The 18970-nt window shown below is 32.4% G+C and overlaps 1 protein-coding gene across 2 annotated transcripts; it reads left to right on the forward strand.

The window, feature by feature from the left end:
• The first annotated feature begins 9722 nt into the window (after window positions 1–9722).
• Window positions 9723–11380, forward strand: LOC122319083 (cytokinin riboside 5'-monophosphate phosphoribohydrolase LOG5-like). Of its 2 annotated transcripts, none has more exons than XM_043136971.1 (7): window positions 9723–10042; window positions 10202–10337; window positions 10448–10478; window positions 10572–10671; window positions 10790–10860; window positions 10970–11113; window positions 11209–11380. In XM_043136971.1, the coding sequence occupies exons 2-7, from the start codon at window positions 10288–10290 to the stop codon at window positions 11305–11307; spliced, it is 495 nt and encodes a 164-aa protein (XP_042992905.1). In that variant the 5' UTR covers window positions 9723–10042; window positions 10202–10287; the 3' UTR covers window positions 11308–11380. The 2 variants fall into 2 exon arrangements, with proteins under 2 accessions (XP_042992905.1, XP_042992904.1); XM_043136970.1 differs by having other exon boundaries at window positions 9740–10042; window positions 10240–10337.
• Window positions 11381–18970: the final 7590 nt, after the last annotated feature.

Below are 18970 nucleotides of genomic sequence, written 5' to 3' on the forward strand. Positions count from 1 at the left end.
CTGGCAAGAGAAGAATGAATAACTAGACAGCATGCATCCACTGACAGAACAAAGTAGAGGGTCACGCCACATTAAATGCACACTCCAGAGGGACATACCACATCAAATGCACCCCATCCAGAGAGACACACCACATCAAGTAAATATGGTGAAAGGGGCTACGGGATAAGGGTTAGAGTCTCTGAACTCTCTCTACTCACTTACACACTTCTCTAAAGGTGATATTAACTTCAGCATCGAAGACTTCCTAGCCACCACCACAACCGTTGTCTTGCGATATTTTTTTTGTGTTCACATGATATTTTCTTTGTGTTCGCATGCCCAAGATTGAAGACCTGCACTGCTAACGACCCTGCCCAAAGGCACATGAAACACGATATTAATACTTGCGTTGTTGATGCAATTTTTCAGCATGGCCGAAATCCAACAATATGGTTTAACAACTTTGATGATGAATTGGGTGTCGATATAGTATTGCTTGAACATTCATCCTTGAAAATAAATAGTAAATAAAGCATATAAAATGTAAATAAAGAAAGACACAGGGATTTACGATGTTCAGCATAAATGCTTACATCCACAGGTTGTTTAAGGGCAAAATCCACTATATTTAATGATTTGTATAGTCTCTCATAGTCTCATTCATCTCTCAATACAATAAAGATTCCCTCCCTTTATAGATATCTCTTTCCTTCTGTAGAGAAGTTGACTCATACTTGACTTATGTTGCTTTTTCCTTGTACAATAAACTTGCCTTATCCCTTCTTCCTTGGTGATAGATTCCCAATGGGCTAGACCCAATTCCAATTATATCCAACATTTACCATACATCTTGCCATATAATTTCCTCTCTCTCTCTCTCTCTCTCTCTCTCTCTCTCTCTCTCTCTCTCTCTCTCTCTCTCTCTCTCTCTCTCTCTCTCTCTCTCTATATATATATATATATATATATATATATTGCAAACTATTGGACAATGCATTTTGTAGAGCCAGTGTTGCGGGACAAGCAACTACTCAATTGTTTCTTACACTTTTATTACATAATCGAGTAATGTTAGGGACAAGCTCCAATTGCACAAGTCTTACACAAATTTTTTGTAAAAAAAAAAAAGTAGATTCCACAAAGAAAAATTGAGTTTTTCACACTTTTTCATGATAGAATTTTTTTATTTTTTTTTATAAAATATATGCACAAATCTTGTACATTTAAAACTTGTATATATCATTTTTCTTACATAACATAACATATGTTTCGAACCTTCAGTTGTCCTTAGTTGTGCATCTAGATTATTAATTTGGATTTTACGAGGTGGGGTAGAAGTGTTTGACTACTACTACTTGTTGATTAGAGCTAGCAATAATACTGGAACGGATAAAATCCCCTGGCCCATATGGAGCCCCAAGCCTAGCCCATGAGGTGCCATTAGGAATGGACAAAAAAATTAAAGGATAAGGAGGGGACCAAAACTGAGGAAGGAAAAAGGTGTTAAAATAAAGAAAGAGATGGAAAAGGGGAGAAAAGAGAGGAAAGGGTCAGACGTGCGGTAAGCTAGGAATCGGCAAAAGGAAAAGATAAAAGCGGTACAAAGTGGACTTTGTCACCAACAACTGACAGGGGCTTAACAAAAAAGGGTTTGAGATTAGATATTGAACGGCACTTTGGAGCTACTTGAAAGAGTTTATTCAACCTCCATACCAGAAACTCCAGCTTTATTATTTGTATTCCTAAAATATTGAAAATTAAATACTTTCATTTATAGTAAATTTATACCCCAAACGTCAAATGATATGTAGATATAGACTCTGTACCGAACTGCATAAATCTATATGTCTTGTTCTTTATTTATATTTACTGTATTTATCTTCTATTTTGATTATGTTTGGGTAATGAAGTGATGTGAGATCACTTGATTACTATTCATTACTATTTAATATTGTATCATTATTTTTTTATTATTAATTTTTATTATTATTTACTATTTTATTATTACTATTTATAAATCATCTAAGATCACCTCAGTACTCAAACATATCCTTACTACAATGAACGTACGTACAAATACCATACCGCTACTCTATATTACCCTCATGGGCCTCAAACAACACTGATCGAGACCTAACCGTGGGTTAGGAATAATTCTTTCTCCCTATCCAGCCGGGTGGTTACAAAACACAGCTTAACAAATACATAATGTAAAATTTGCAATTAAATTTATGGTGATCATTGATCATTCGTTGTCCCCCCCCCCCCCCCCCCCCCCCCCCTCTCTCTCTCTCTCTCTTGTAAGCTATTCATTGGCCCCTTACATGTATAGCCCCCTTGTCCCCCGATCGGTGACGTACGTACATGATTCCAACTTTCAGCGATTTTCAACTTGTGGCATGCATGGCTTCTTATATAAATTCAAGACTACTTTAAAGTTTACATATATAGCTAGCTTAAGATCATAGTCAACGAATCTCTATAATTTCAAAATCTCTTTCACCTAAAATTGACTGTTATTCTCACTAGCTAGCTAGTAAAAGTGGACTGCTGAATTACCACCAATATTGATGCATGTTACACTAAAGGGAACATTATTCTTCGTTTTTTATCATATTATTAATTACATTTGTTATGTAATATATTTTCAATAATTATTAATATTCAAGCGTTTGACATGTGAAAAATTTTAAAATACAACATATAAATATGACTGAAGATAATAAATAAATTCATGAAAAAAAAGCAGTGTTGTTCTCCGCTACGAGGCCGTGTGATCGATTAACCCATTTTCTCCGACAAAAACAAAGCCACCCACCACGAAGAGAGTCAGAGAGACATGAAATATGGATCGATCCCGCCTCTCTCTCTTGATATTCCTGCTTAATTAATTAATTCAATCGGTAACTGTACGTAGGTAGTTGGATTCTAAACGGAACAACATATAATAGGCCATTTTCTTACAAATTTATAAGACTTGAAGATCAATTTGTACACGTAATTAACGTAGTACTTGTCCTCCCTCTTTTTGTTTTCTCTTCTAAGAGGATCAAATGCAACCTTTCGCTATATATACACAGTTCATCTTTGGGATTGGATCCGCACTCTGTCGTTCTCTAAGCTGCTTTATATATAGGCCATTCAATTTCTGGGCCTTCAAACTCTCGACAGTCAAAGCGAGCTGCCAACTTGATCAAGGAACTAGGTCATCACCACACAGAAAAAAGCAGTACTTCATGTTTTGTGGGCGATATGAAAGTCAACATTTTTAGGTACATACACACACATATATATACACACGTGAGTGTAATTTAAAGTCCATCTGTTCACACATGATCGATCGTACGTACGTGCTTACTTTCTTGATGCTCCTGCAAACCACGAAACAATGCTTAAATTCCCACGGATACCCAAACGATCGAGAACATGCACATGCATGCATGTAGTGTTATAATCAAACGGCATGTCGGCTTTTCTACAGTATATATACTTCCACGAAGAATATTATTACTGGCCGCTGCCCCTTTAAAATGTTTCTTTCGGTTTGTCAAATTCAGCAAAAAGACTGATGCGACAATTCAGAGATCAGGCCGGGATTAGAATTCAAAGAATGGGCCATTTTTTATTCCTAAATATTATACCGCATGTGTCATTGTGTTTGGACTTTGGAGTGGTTCCTGGTAGGTTAGAGAAATATCGCTACTTAACTACATACTTTGAAACTTTGAAGCAGCCGCCGGCTCAGAAAGTCGAAAGCTAACCAGGGAAAATATCAACTTTGGTTATAACAAATATATCTCTTTCTCGTGATTTAGCGAGAATAATTCGTGATTATATATCTTTATTTTAACGATAAGAAAAATGGTAAATTCACATATTTTCACAACACTTTATACAATTATATTTTATAAAAATAACATCACTTTACAAAGATGTCCTCATTTTATTATACGTACTCGATATTATATTCTTAATATTATCACTCAAGTTCAAACCAAATTATCGCTTACTAAAAAAATCCAACACATTAAATATTTAATTAAAATAATACTAAAATATAGTGGGAATTCAATTTCAGAATGCTACTTTTAGAGATGTCAAATCGTGTTAATGGGTCGTGTTCGTGTCGTGTCAAAGCATGTATATTATTAGGGCTGTTCATCCGGGTTCCGACCCGGGAACCCGGGTAGACCCAAACCGGAACCCGGATTTGAAATCCGGGCCGGAAACCGGACCGGATTAGCCCGGGTCAGATCCGGGCCGGAACCCGGATGAACCCGGGTTTTGTAAAACCCGGATTCCGGGTTCCGGATTGAACCCGTTTTTTTTTTTTTTTTTTTTTCGGGTTCCCCAGGACAAATCCCCCTTTACCGATTATTCCCCCAGCTCTGCCTGATGTTCATGCAACAAGTAACTTAGAACGAAGCAGAAGGTTAGTACATTTCTGTATAAAATATATGACTAGCATGACACATTCGCACCTCCAATATTCACATACAGATGCAATAAAAGGAAAGTAAATGATTACAAACTGAAAGATCTTACAACATCATTCTAGTTGCACGTGTGCACTCTTTTACAAAGCATATGCCTTTAGTTTAAAACAACTAGAAGATGCATTTCCACCATCTGTTGCAGTATGACAGGAGAGAGACTAGTACTGCTTGCATTTTTAATCGGGGATTGGTTGATTCCTTGGCAGTCCAAAGCAAGATTTGGACTGGCATCCAAATCCAGATACAAGGAAAATTTTCTTCTAATTCCCTGTTTTGCCAAAAACATGTCAAATCCATTTTCTCTTCTTGAGTGATTGCGCTTTCCTTGGAGAAGTCCAAGTTCAAAGAGAGAGGTGTACAAGGCAAATAAGAATGCTTTGTCTGTAAATTCTGATTTACTTCTTTCAACTAGAATAATTAACAAGAGAGAACGACCATAAATTCAAAACAGAAAACAATGCAGGAAACTGATCGAGAATACAGTGAGCTTCAGTCGATGTAATATGCAGGGGCTCGTTTGGGGTGCTGTCACATCAATTTATCTGAATCGTATACTACTAACAAAACTGAGACCGATATCAAATTTCATGCCAACTTTAAAGAAATAAACAGCTCAAACTAGCCACACAGTCATTAGGATAATTCAATTTAGCAGAAGTGAAGAAACAAAGATAGTTTTCCACGTTTAAGATACATCAGAAACAGAAAAAACAGAATTCAAACTACAAACACTAACCCCACGAAACTAAATAAATCACCTTCCCAATTGATGCCTGCAAATTAAGACAACCCATTTATCCTTGATGATTCCATTGTCACTTGGCAGCATGAATCTGAGTCAATAGACTAACCGAAACGACCAAAATTCAAGTCATCATATAACAAACCAAATACCCCACAACTAGTACCAACCAATTTGTAGAAAGGGTCCTTAAGCGCAAAATCAATCTCGATAATATCACTATCTGTTCCCCAAAATAAATATACAAATCAAGATTGCAATGCATAGAACCTCATCTCCTCACCCCAGAAAGCCAATTACCGCAATGCCCACTATAAATCAAAACTCGAATACGGATCAAAGCTGTGAAATCGGCCAATCACCGCAAAAACCTTCTGCTATCAATGAAACCGAAAGAAACACAAAAACCCAATGCATAAACAGATCTAAACATGTACATAGCAACAAACCCAATCTTCTAGTGCTTAGAAAAAATTTTTTTTTCCTTTGTTCAACTAAACAGATCTAACCCATAAACATATTCCTCAAACCTTCAAAAAATTCTCACCGAAACAAACAGAAATCAACAAATACAGAAGAAAGAAAGCATACCCAAACGTAATAGAACCCGAAAAGAAAAGAGATCTAGCCAAACACTTCAACCATTCGGCATCGCAGATAGCACAGAGAGAGATGAGAGCAGATTTCGGTAGGGGCTAGGGCATAGTAGAGCAGATGAGAGAAGGTGAATCGGGGGGAAGGAGGCGTAGGGCATCACCCCATCGGAGACCACAGAGAGAGAGAGCAGAGCAGAGCAGAGAGAAGAGATAGATCAGCCTTTCTGAGAGTGAAACCGTGGGGTTGGGGCCTGGGGGAGGGGGGAGGGAGGAGGGTGAAGGACGAAGGAGCGGCTAGGGCATGAATAATTTGCTTTTATATTAAACCCGGGTACCGGTTTTAAATCCGGTACCCGGGTTTTAAAACCGCATCCGGGCCGGATAGATCCGGATTTAAAGATGTGGGTACCGACCCGGATTTATTCCGGTCCGGAACCCGTAATCAGAATCCGGTTTGTCCGGATTCCGGACTGGGCCGGGTAAAACCCGACCCATATGAACAGCCCTATATATTATACTATATAGCTCAACTCTAACCCGACCCGTTAAGTTTATCGTGTCAAAATCTCAAACCCTAACACGACCCGTTAACATAACGGATCGTGTCGTGTCAACCCGTTTTGACCCATTAGTTAATATTATGAAATAAGTTAACATGATACAATACAGCCCATTTCAAACTATTTATTTAAATAGGTTAAAAGTGTCCAAAATTAACTAGTTTGACCTAATTAAATTTAGCATAATTTTATATAAATTTAAAAATTACAATATTTATAAAAATTATAAAGCTAAATACAAGTCCAAAATTACAATCCAAACAATAAAAATATCAATATTAAAATTCTAATAATTTTACTTATAAGTTTAAGGGTATAATTGTAATTTTAACTTTTTTAACGTGTCATAATGGGTTGACCCGTTATCAACTCGTTAAGCAATTGTGTCTTAACGGGTCAACCCGTTTTGACCCGAACCCGTTAAAACTAAACCTTTACCCGTTATTATCGTGTCTTGTTCGTGTTGGATTAACGGGTCGTGTAATATATTACTACCCTAACTGTTTTAATACTATATATTAAGGACGCGTTTGGGGTTACGGTAGGAGCCTTAAAAAGTACTTAAATATTTTTAAAAGTTCTTTAATAAAAAAAATAGGTCATTTGAGTGTTACGTATTAAAGTATTTTTAATCTCAAATAAGCTAAAAAGTACGTTTGAGGAAAAACATCACTTTGATTTTTTTTCTCAAATGTGTTTTTTTGGATAATGGGGAACGTAATTCAAATTTTAAAAAAACTGTTAATCTACGAAAATATCCATGCAATTTTAAGATAATTACAACTTTTAAATTTTCAAGGATATGATTATAATTTTTAAAAATTCAAATAATCGTCATTTCTACCTCATAAAATATATTTTTAATTTATTTCCAAACAAACATAACATATTTGAAAGTGTTTTAAACATATGGTTATCAAATAGTAAATAAATTTTTAATAATAGAACTTATTACTTAAATTATAAGTTATAAATCTTAAAATTATAAGTTATATTTCTCACTACAACTTCAAACATATACTAAACCATTGATCTATCTCTCAAAAGTTTAAATTTAATTAAAATTAAATAAATATAATTATTTATATTATATTTTTTTGAGGACTTGCATAATGTCCAGAAATAAGGCCAAAACAGTTGTAAATTTGTAATTAGGGTCAGGTACGTAGGTTAGGTAGTAGGTACACCTAAAGAGCGCCAATAATGGAATCCAAAAGAAAAGAAGACAGACTCATATCAGCTCGTGCGTACTAGTACTGTACTTTTACGCTGTCGGTGGGGATCAAACCTCATTACACTTGTGTCGGTTTTGATATAACACTCTTTTAATTCGTCACATTTAATTATTCTTAAAATGTTTAATATGAGATCTAAATAAAATAAAATAAAATTACTTTTTTAGTAATAGGCTGTACTATTTATTAATTATCGTAACGTGCAAAATAATTATCGTAAATTACTTCTAAATACAATTTTTCATATTAATTATCGTAATGTGCAAAATAATGTCCCGGCTCGCTAGCAGCATGCCTCCCAAGAGCCGGTATATGTTTCCGACTTGCAGTATCTACTTTTAAAGTCGTTTGCGTATTAAGTACCGTGTGGGGGGAAAAAGTATGTAAAACAGCCAGTTGGGGGAGGGGGGGGGCCGTTCAGAAGTCAGGAAGAAGGTATTGGAAGTAAAGGATGTCAGGAGAAAGTAAAATGGAGAAATGGTCAGACACATAAAACGGATCCTGTCTCATCACTGCTGGAAGACACGCGGAAAGAGAGATCAATTTAAAAGAAAACATGTTATATATAGTCGTATAATTGTAAATATGATATAATTATTTAAAAAAAATTAAAATTTATAATTAAAAAATTAATTTTTTTATATAAATTTTATATTAATTAATTTTTTTTAAAATAACTACATATTATTTATATAATTACGACTGTAAATATTATTTCTTTTTAAAAGAAGACGTCCAAATAATTTGCGGGGGCCGGTCGGTTGTTCTTCTTCAACCCCTCCTTCAACTTTTAGAAAATGAACTCTTAAGAAACGTGTCTTTCTCTGATAAATATATACGAGACCATTATTATACAGTAAAAAAAAAAAAGGGTGTAAAAGATTATAAAGAAAAATATTATAGTAAATTTTTACTTCTTAAATATCCGTAAACGTAAACATAATATCAATTTACCTAAATCTTCATATTCATTTTTTTTTATTTTTCTTGTCCTTCATTTTCTTTTCCTATCATGGATATATGTATTGATATTATATAACCGTATCAGGTCACTATCGAGGGCATTAGATCATATTAATCAAGGTTTGAATAGTTATAATAGATCAAAAATGATTTTTTCTCTCATTCCGACCTCTTGTACAATTTTTCATGCATTGAGTTGACAATTTTGGACAGTGAGAGATCGATCGATAATCTTGGTCTTTGTATCAAAACCGTACTTTGATCAAAGCTGATCTGGAGCTCAAAGTCTCCATCAAGCGCTTGCTTTACGTCGATTAGGATTAGACCACCTTAATTCGATCCTCTCTGCTAAAACAACACATTTATGATCATAAGATCATTTGAAAGATTATAATTACGTTGTCCATATGGATAATATTATATATATATATATATAGGATTAAACGTCATATATATAAGGAATTTAAAATTTAATTTTTCGTGTAAATTATTTTAAAGGAATCTGATATTATATATATATATATATTATATTTAATATAATTCACGTATTAAATATTGATAAATCATAATCCATGCTAGCTGACCCGACCATATAATTTGCTTTTTTGTTTGGCATGTAAACAAGAGCATCCCGGCCATTTTATTTTTTGATCATGATCATCCCGTTTTATGTTACAACCCATTAATATATACTTCACCCAAAGTGTTTTTTTTTTTTTAATAAAGGTTGCATAATATTTATCTTCAATTCAAAACAGAATCACAAAAATAGTTAAAAAAAAAAATTCAATGTCTTTATATATAGAGTAAAGAAAAATCTGGTTATAAATGATTCTGCGCACCCATCTAACGTGATTTGTCAAAAAATTAAATTTTAATAAATTTAATACTGTCAATTTAAATTTTAAATATGAAGATAGTAATATCGATACGTAAATTTGCTTATACGTAATAAAACTTAAAAAAATAATGCTAGATATCATCATATATTTATTCACTTAAAAAAAAAAAAACTTAAGAGCGGTAGATTACTACAAATATCATTTTAACACATTCTGTGTGAGAGAGAGAAGATTCCGAGTATCTTTGTCGATCAAAAGATTCCTGGGTTCCTAAATACACGTGGCCCCAGAGGATTCCACGGATGACCTAACAAATTCCAGCTTGCTGTGGGGTTCGATCTATAGATATATGATCCTTTCGCTATTGGCATGGAAGGCACGACTCTAAAAATGATCTCATGAATACTCTCGGCTGAGTTAATAACTAGCTAGCTAGACAGGGAAAAAGCAGAAAAGGAAAAGAAAAAAACCACAAATTAAATCGATCGGGAATCAAGCTGCCGGGAGAGATGCAGGCCGGGAAGATGGTGAAGTCAAGGTTCAACACAGTCTGCGTTTTCTGTGGGAGCAGCACTGGCGCAAGAGACTGCTACCGTGAAGCTGCGGTGGAACTAGGCCAAGAACTGGTATATATATAAATAATCTACTGTCAAAGCGCATGCGGGCCTTTTGTATTTGGTTCTTCATTAATCTTTATAGCTACCTGTGCCTGTAATTATTCTATATATATAAGCGTCATGAACAGGTTAAGCTTTGGTTTTAAAACTTCCAGCCTTTTTTCCTAGGTGCTGTACTTACTGATTAATTGGTTTTCTCGAGGAAGGTATCGAGGAGGTTGGATCTTGTTTATGGAGGTGGAAGCGTAGGATTGATGGGCTTAGTCTCTCAGGAGGTACACCGCGGTGGTGGACATGTGCTTGGGTACTATGCTGTACAATCTGCAACATTTTCATCCATTATTTTTGGGTCCGTAATTATATGCCATATTCTTGCTCGTTTCGATGTGTTAATAACTTTTGTTCTTTTCGCAGAATCATTCCCAAGACTTTGATGAGCAAAGAGGTATATAGATATCTACATGAGCCTCATGTAGGAATTAATTTCTTTCTCTGTTTATATATATATATATATATGGATTGATTTTCTTGTTAGCAGATAACAGGGGAAACAGTCGGGGAGGTCAGGCCTGTAGCCGACATGCACCAAAGGAAGGCCGAGATGGCCCGCCATTCTGACTGTTTTATTGCCCTTCCAGGTCTCTCTCTCTCTCTCTCTCTCTCTCTCTCTCTCTCTCTCTCTCTCTCTCTCTCTCTCTCTCTCTCTCTCAAGTAGTGGATAATTCTCTTACGTCTGGTTTTTATGCATAAGATTAGGTGGTTATGGAACTTTGGAAGAGTTATTGGAAGTCATAACATGGGCCCAGCTTGGCATCCACGACAAGCCTGTAAATTGACTTCCTTAATTTCTGTAATTAATTAATTATAGGCTAAAGTTTGAAAGCATTTTATGTGACTTTATATATATAATATATATGTATCCATGAATTTTTACAGGTGGGTTTGCTTAATGTGGACGGCTACTACAACCACCTGCTATCCTTCATAGACAAAGCGGTTGATGATGGCTTTATCAGGCCATCTCAGCGCAGTATTATTGTCTCTGCTTCAAACTCCAGAGAGCTTGTTCAAAAACTCGAGGTGGGTTAATTCGTTTTATCTGCGAAGAAAAAATCTTGAAATTAACGTGACTTAATATTGTATATTAGAATCTAACGTATCATATGATTAATTAGGAATACGTCCCTAAGCACGACGGGGCAATTTCTAAGGCTAATTGGGAGGCTGAACAGTTGGAACTCAACGCTTCTTTGCAGACTGGTATTGCTCGTTAATTAAAAGTACTTTCTTTTGGTTTGTATTTAAGGGAAGAAAGAAAGCAGTTTTAAATTTTAATTGTTACTCTGATCTCTTTCTCTACCAATAATTACTTTGTATTTATGTATAGTCTAAAATGGATATCGGGGGATTCCATGATTTGATAATTAAAAAAAGAATAATATTACGTATAGTCGTGTAAATGTCGCATACTTACTTTAAAAGAAAATAGAATCTATAATTAAAAGTTAATTTTTTTCTATGTGAGTCTCATATTAATTTATTTTTTAAAAAAAAACTATGCAGTGTTTGTATAAATACGACTGTAAATATTATTTTTATTAAAAAATAAAAATTAATAATATCAATACATAAAAAATATATATAAATAATTATTCATAGTATTACTTAAAAAAAAAAAAAAAAAAAAAAGAAAGAGTGGCAGCTCCATCGTTAGCTTTTTACATGAAGACAAGTTCCGAATACGGCAAATGAATCAAATGATTCATCCAATGTATAAGGAAAGAGAAAAATTCCTTGCCCACGTGGCACGTGCATATATATGGACATTATTTTCATGGCAGACATGATATGACCATGATGCATGACATGCATGCAATCATCTCTGGCCGTTAAAACGCGTGGACTCAAAAAGAACACGCTTTCATCAGTTTTCACAGTCCTCTTGCTTCCTACAGTCATACTACTCCTATCCGATTGGGGTATGAGAAGGGCCATACATTTACCATCTTTTTTACTATTTTTTTATTATTTTAATGTATCTAAAATTTTTATTTTATTATTTTTTAAAATATTTTTTTAATATTATTAATTATTAAAAAAATAAATAATTTTATTAATAATCATTTTTTTAATTATTAAATAAATAATAAAATAATAATAAGTCTAGCAAGATAAAAAATGATCCATACAGACAGGGACAAGAAATCATAACAACTATTTTACTATTATTTAATAAAATATTAGTTTTAATGGTTACTTTTACCTTTTGTTTTAATTGATGAATTTAAATTATAAAATAATATTATTTTATGATAAAATTGTGAACAAATTGTGAAATAGTGATTGATGTATCAGTCTCCTCAAAGTATACGTGTTTCAGTATTGTACTTAATTGCTATATTTGCCTGTTTTCGCCAATGAGAACGACTGGACAGAGATCAGAGGAAAAGAGAGAAGGAGTTGTATGGTAATGACAGTTGTCAAAAGCATACATGCTGAGGTGTGTGCTTAATTAGAATAGAGACACGTAAGGTTGGCAGCGGAGCCCGCACGCTGCTGCGCCCCGCTCGACATGCTCCCGCTCATGCGGAGCGGCGTATCCATGCCACATATGCGGCGGAATTAAGAATTTACTCTGGAGTCAAATAAAATTAAAATAATATATATAATATATTTTTTATTATATTTTTATATAATTTTTTCTACGTTATATAATAATATGAGGGTTTGGCTTGCCTCCTGTGCCAAAATAACAGGAAATTTTCTGTTAAAAAATTAACGGTCCTGATCGGCTACTAACAAGCAATCATACCATTTAAATTCCTTCTTATTTTTTTCTCTCTATCTGCACTTGCACTCATTTCGGTTTATTCAAAATCTTTCATATTGTCACTTAATAATTTTCATATATGAAGTGCTCAACATATTTCATTCCCTTCTAATTTTAAAAATAATATTTGTGATTTTAATTTTGGAACGTGTAAAAATAAATTATATTACTCTCATTTGAGATTTATTTAAAAAATTATATTTTTAATTTTAAAACTCATTTAAAAAAATATATATGAAATTTATACACTCTAAAATATACCTAACATTACTCATATAAATGTTTTGTCAAAATTTTCTTAAAAATAAGTTTAAAGACATCAATGAGAATGCACTTACATTTGTTAGATTATTTATTACGTGTTGGTATATAATATATTATTTATTACAAATATTATAAAATCCAAATATATTAATATTATAAAATTAAAAGATATAAATATATTTGTTACAAGTTATTATATTTAGGTCTGGCTTGCCTCCTAATGAATAAATATGTTTAATGAATATTTAATGAATAAATATGCAAGCCAAACCCTTATATTTAATGAATAAATATGTTTAATAGAAAAAAGTTATTAAATAGCTGGATTGCTAATAAATAATCATTAATTCTTTAACAGGAAATTTCCTGTTATTTTGGCACAGGATGCAAGCCAAACCCATAATCTGATATTAAGATTTACAATAAAAATAAAATACGTTTAATACAACTTATATATTAAAAAAGTATTTGATATGTCAAGAACAATATATCATTGAAATAATATGAAGACATTCATACAAATATATTAAAAAAAAAAGCAATGTTACATACAGTCGTGGAATTACAAACATCGCGCAATCGCTTTGAAAAAAAAGGGTCCACGATTAAAAAGTTAGTTTTTTTTTTCATGTAGATCCCATATTAATTCATTTTTCTTAAAACGACTGCACGCCGCTTGTACAACCACTACTGCAAATATCATTTCTAAAAAAAAAATACATAGTGTCTAAAATTGTAACTCTCGTTCTTTTAAACAAACAAAATTATCAAGTATTGAATCTAAATAAAAATTCTTAACTATTTCTTTTTCAATATAGATAAATAAATTATTTGTTAAGAATTCATCTTCAATTTTGTTGCGAAGCCTTGTTTTAACAATCTTCATAGCTGAAAATGCTCGTTCACTAGTTGCTGTAGACACTGGAAGAGTCAAAATCAGACGAATCAATCTATCAATAATGTTGAACCCAAGATTTCAAGTTTTGTGTAATTATATATCTACACATGGATTTTGATGATAACAAATGAATTCAAAGAATAAAGAAGTCTCAAACTCAAGTTGTCTACATAATGGAGTCAAGCACATCAAGAAAACAAGCATGAGCAAGAAGGGAACAAATTCACATTAAAGTTATAGATAATGTTGTAAATCTCTTAAAAATTCGAAATTAGGATTAAGGTTCAAAATTAATATTTTATCATAAAACATTAAAATACATTTTCTACATGTGCATGAATATTTTGAAAATTAAATTTGAAAATTTTGAAAGATGATTGATTGTTATCTTTCACATGTGTATACCTTGATTAAAGGGTTAAACTTTGAAAATATTAAAAATGATTGATTATCATATTTCACATGTGCATGTTTTATTTGAATATTTTCAAAAGTGATTGATGCTTTTTTAAACTTATACAAAAGATAGATGATTTTGTTTGAAATATTTGAAAAATAAAGTGTGCTCCTTTTATCATATACAATAAGTAAAAGATTAGGTTTGAATTTTTTGAAAAGGAAAGTGTGCTCCTTTTGTCATATGTAAAAAGTAAAAGATTAGGTTTGAATTTTTTGAAAAGGAAAATGTGCTCCTTTTGTCATATGCCAAAAGTAAAAGATTAGGTTTGAATTTTTTGAAAAAGTGAATGATGTTGTCTTTGACATTTGAATCTTTTTAAATTTGAATATGAAATCTCATATGCCTATAAATAGATCATTTGAGAGCTTCACATTTACAACATCAAGAGTATACAACATTCATTCAAAGCTTTTATTCTCTTTTCTCTAAGTATTGAGCCTTAATCTTTGTTCATTTTGAAAGATATAGTTTGTGCTGTATTGTTCTTATTTCACTCATTTATGAGTGTTTTCTGATAACTTACCTACTATCAGCTCTTGTATCAGTAAAATGGTGTGTATAACCCTTGTGCGTGTAGAAAGTGTTCTACACAGGGAATAGTTGAATCACCACGTGTAAAGTGATTGCAAATGTATAGGGTGTTCTACACGGATCTTTTGTAGCGGCGTTGTTCAAAGGTGTAATAGGTTTCTATCTCTACCTGAAGGAGGTTGAATAGTGAATTTGAGAATCCTCAAGAGGTAGCTTGAGGCGAGGACGGAGGCAGTGGGGCCGAACCTCGTTAACATACTGAATTTGCTTCTCTCTTACCCTTACTCTTTATATTTATTGCTATTTCATATTTTGTTTATATTTTATATTATATATTTGATTTATAATTGTTATTTTTTTAATACAACTCAATTCACCCTCCTCTTGTGTTGGTCATCTGGGCAACAATTGGTATCAGAGCTAAGAGCTCTATTATAAGATTAACTATCTTTTGAGTTAAGATCTTATGGCTAACATTGCAGTTTCATTTGGTGAAGGTCAATTTTGCAGTCGGCCTCCACTCTTTTGTGAAGATAATTACTCATTCTGAAAAGTTAGAATGAGAATATTCCTTCAGGCTCAAGGTCAAGAAATCTGGAAATGTATTGTAAATGGACTTTATATTCCAACAAAAGTGGTTGATGGAGTAAAGGTCAAAAAGGAAGAAGAAGAGTTTGATCGTGAAGAAGATAGACTTTATACTTTGAATTTAACTGCTATGAATTTATTATTTAATGCTCTCAATGGAAATGAGTTTAATAGAATAATGACTTGTGCTACGGCAAAAGAAATTTGAGATAACTTGGAAGTTACTTATGAAAGAATTTCGCAAATCAAGGAATAAAAAATTTATATTCTTACTCATGAATATGAAATATTTAAGATGAATGATGATGAATCTATTTCTAGTATGCATACTCATTTTACTAACATCATAAACAGCTTGACAGCTCTTGGAAAAGTTTATTCCAAAGTGGATATAGTAAGAAAAATTCTCAACTCTCTACCAAAACGTTGGGAATCAAAAGTGACAGCGATTCTTGAAATTAGAGACCTTAAGAAACTCGAAGTGAATGAACTCATCGGGTCACTTATCACCCATGAGTACACATTGAAAAGAGGAGAAGAAGAATGAAAGCCAAAGAATAGCTTGGCACTTAAAACTGTTCCTCATAAAAGTGAAAGTGATGACGATGAGGAAAATGAAGATAAAGATAAAAAAGTTGCGATGATAACAAGAAGAATTCAGAAGTTCTTAAAGAAAAATAAAACTACTTCGAGGAAATCCTTCAAAAAGTTTTCCAAGAAAGATTCAGGTAAAAATGACACTTTAATTTGTTATAAATGCAATAAATCTGATCATATCAAACTAGATTATCCTCTGCTAAAGAAAGATCGAAACAAGGGAAAGAAAGCAATGAAAGTTACATGGGATGATGATTCAAGTAGCTCAGATAGTGAAGCAAGCATTGAAAAATCAGCAAATCTTTGTCTTGTGGCTAAAGATGATATTGAGGTAACAAATCTTGATAATATTGAAGATCCTTCATATGAAGAATTGCAAAATGTTTTAGAAGATGTATATGAGGAATTTGAAAAATTGGGTATCAAGTATACTGTTTTGAAAAAAAAAAAATTTAACAAACGAAATTGATATTTTAAGAAAAGAAAGTATCATTTTGAAAGATGAAAATCTTGAGTTGAATAAGAATAAAACTGATTTAGAAAATATTGTTGAAAACTTTACGAATGGAAAAAGAAATTTTGAAAAACTTCTTGGTAGTCAAAGATGTGTTTTTGACAAGGCAGCCTTGGAATATATGCCAAAACAAAAATACAAACCTTATAAAAAAATTTTTGATAATCTTTCTACATCAAAGACCAATATTCAAAAAAATAATTTTGTCAAAAAAAATATTATTATAATCATTCAAGTTCTTCATATATGGCACATGCTATTTGCAATTTCTGTAATAGAAATGGTCATAATTATCATACTTGTCCTATTAGAAGAAATCATACAATGACTATTAGGGTCATATGGGTACCTAAAAATCTTGTTTTTTCTAATACTAATAAATAAAAAACCCAAAGAATTTGGGTACTAAGAAAAATCATTTTAATTATTTTTATAGGTATGCATGAAGTTATCCACAAGCAAAAACAAATGGTTTTTAGATAGTGGATGTTCAAGATACATGACTGGAGACAAGACTAAGTTCTTTGATCTTAGATCTAAAGAAAAAGGACACGTGACATTTGGAGACAACTCAAAAGGGAAGATCATGGGAATAGGTAAAATTGGTAATGAATCTTCTCTCATAATTGAAGATATTCTACTTGTTGAAGGTTTAAAACATAATCTTTTGAGCATAAGTCAATTATGTGATAAATGATTTACAGTTACTTTCAAAATGGATAAATGCATTATTTTGAATGATCATGATTCTAATATTTGTTTTATTACTTTTAGAAGCAACAATATTTATACAATCGATTTTGAAGAAATTACCTCACAAGATACAATTTGTTTTTTAGCTCAAAATGAAACTAGTTGGTTATGACATAGAAGACTAGGTCATGCCAACATGAAACTTATTTCCAAACTTTCAAAAAATGATATTGTGAGAGGTTTACCAAAAACATATTTTCTTAAAGACAATTTGTGATGCATGCTAATTTGGTACATAAACAAAAACTGATACACATAGATATTTTTGGACCAAATAGAGTTGCAAGTTTAGTAGGAAAATATTATGCATTTGTTATTGTTAATGATTTCTCTAGATATACTTGGGTCATCTTTCTTGTGCATAAAGATGAGGCACATAATGCTTTTACCAAGTTATGCAAGAAAATTCAAAATGAAAAGGGTTATACTATTTCAAGTATTCGAAGTGATAGGGGAAAAGAGTTTGTTAATAAAAATATTGAAACATTTTGTAATGAAAATGGTTTTGTGCATAATTTTTCTGCTCCTCGAACTCCTCAACAAAATGGAGTAGTAGAGAGGAAAAATATATCTCTTCAAGAGATGGCAAGAACAATACTCAATGAGAACAACTTGCCTAGTTATTTTTTGGCCGAAGCGGTAAGTACTGCATGTTATGTTATAAATAGAGTTATGTTAAGATCTAAATTAGATAAAACCCTCTATGAGCTTTGGAATGAGAAAAAGTCCAACATTGGTTATTTTCATGTATTTGGATGCAAGTGTTTTATTTTGAATGACAGAGATAATTTAGGCAAGTTTGATGCAAAATCTGATGAATGTATCTTTATCGGGTATTCTACTAATAGTAAAGCTTATAGAGTATTCAATAAAAAGACTTTGACTGTACAAGAATCTATGTATGTAGTATTTGATGAATCTAATTCTCCACTCTCCAAGAAATCTATTGATGAAGAAACAGGAGATATAAATAACACGGAAAGTCTCAATCTCAATAAAGAGAACACAATAGAAGAAGTTGTACATGGAACAATCAGGAAAGATCATCAAAATTTAATACAAGATGCAATCAAACAGTGGAAATTTGTGAAAGATCATCCAGTGGAACAAATTTTAGGAGAACCTTCACGAGGTGTAAGTACTCGATCATCTCTTAGAAATATTTGCAATCATACTGCTTTTCTATCTCAGATTGAACCCAAAAATATTGATGACGCACTTCTTGATGAATTTTGGATTCTAGTTATGCAAGAAGAGTTGAATCAATTTGAAAGAAATGATGTTTGGACACTTGTTCCTAAACCCAAAAATCATACTATTATTGTAACAAAATGGGTTTTTAGAAACAAGAAAGATGAGTCCGGAGTCATTACTAAAAATAAGGCTCGACTTGTGGCCCAAGGTTTTAATCAAGAAGAAGGAATCAATTATGATGAGACATATGCACCAGTCGCAAGATTGGAAGCTATTCGAATTCTACTTGCATATACTTGTTATAAAGA

Source organism: Carya illinoinensis, chromosome 8 (assembly GCF_018687715.1).
Source record: "Carya illinoinensis cultivar Pawnee chromosome 8, C.illinoinensisPawnee_v1, whole genome shotgun sequence".
Classification (NCBI taxonomy): Eukaryota; Viridiplantae; Streptophyta; class Magnoliopsida; order Fagales; family Juglandaceae; genus Carya; species Carya illinoinensis.

Excerpts from the sequence above, each read along its gene's own strand:
- LOC122319083 (XM_043136970.1), top strand. The coding sequence starts at position 9,926 with ATGCAGGCCGGGAAGATGGTGAAGTCAAGGTTCAACACAGTCTGCGTT. Across the intron at positions 10,043-10,239 it reads TGGAACTAGGCCAAGAACTG|GTATCGAGGAGGTTGGATCT; the intron begins GTATATATATAA and ends TTCTCGAGGAAG. Across the intron at positions 10,672-10,789 it reads CTGTTTTATTGCCCTTCCAG|GTGGTTATGGAACTTTGGAA; the intron begins GTCTCTCTCTCT and ends GCATAAGATTAG.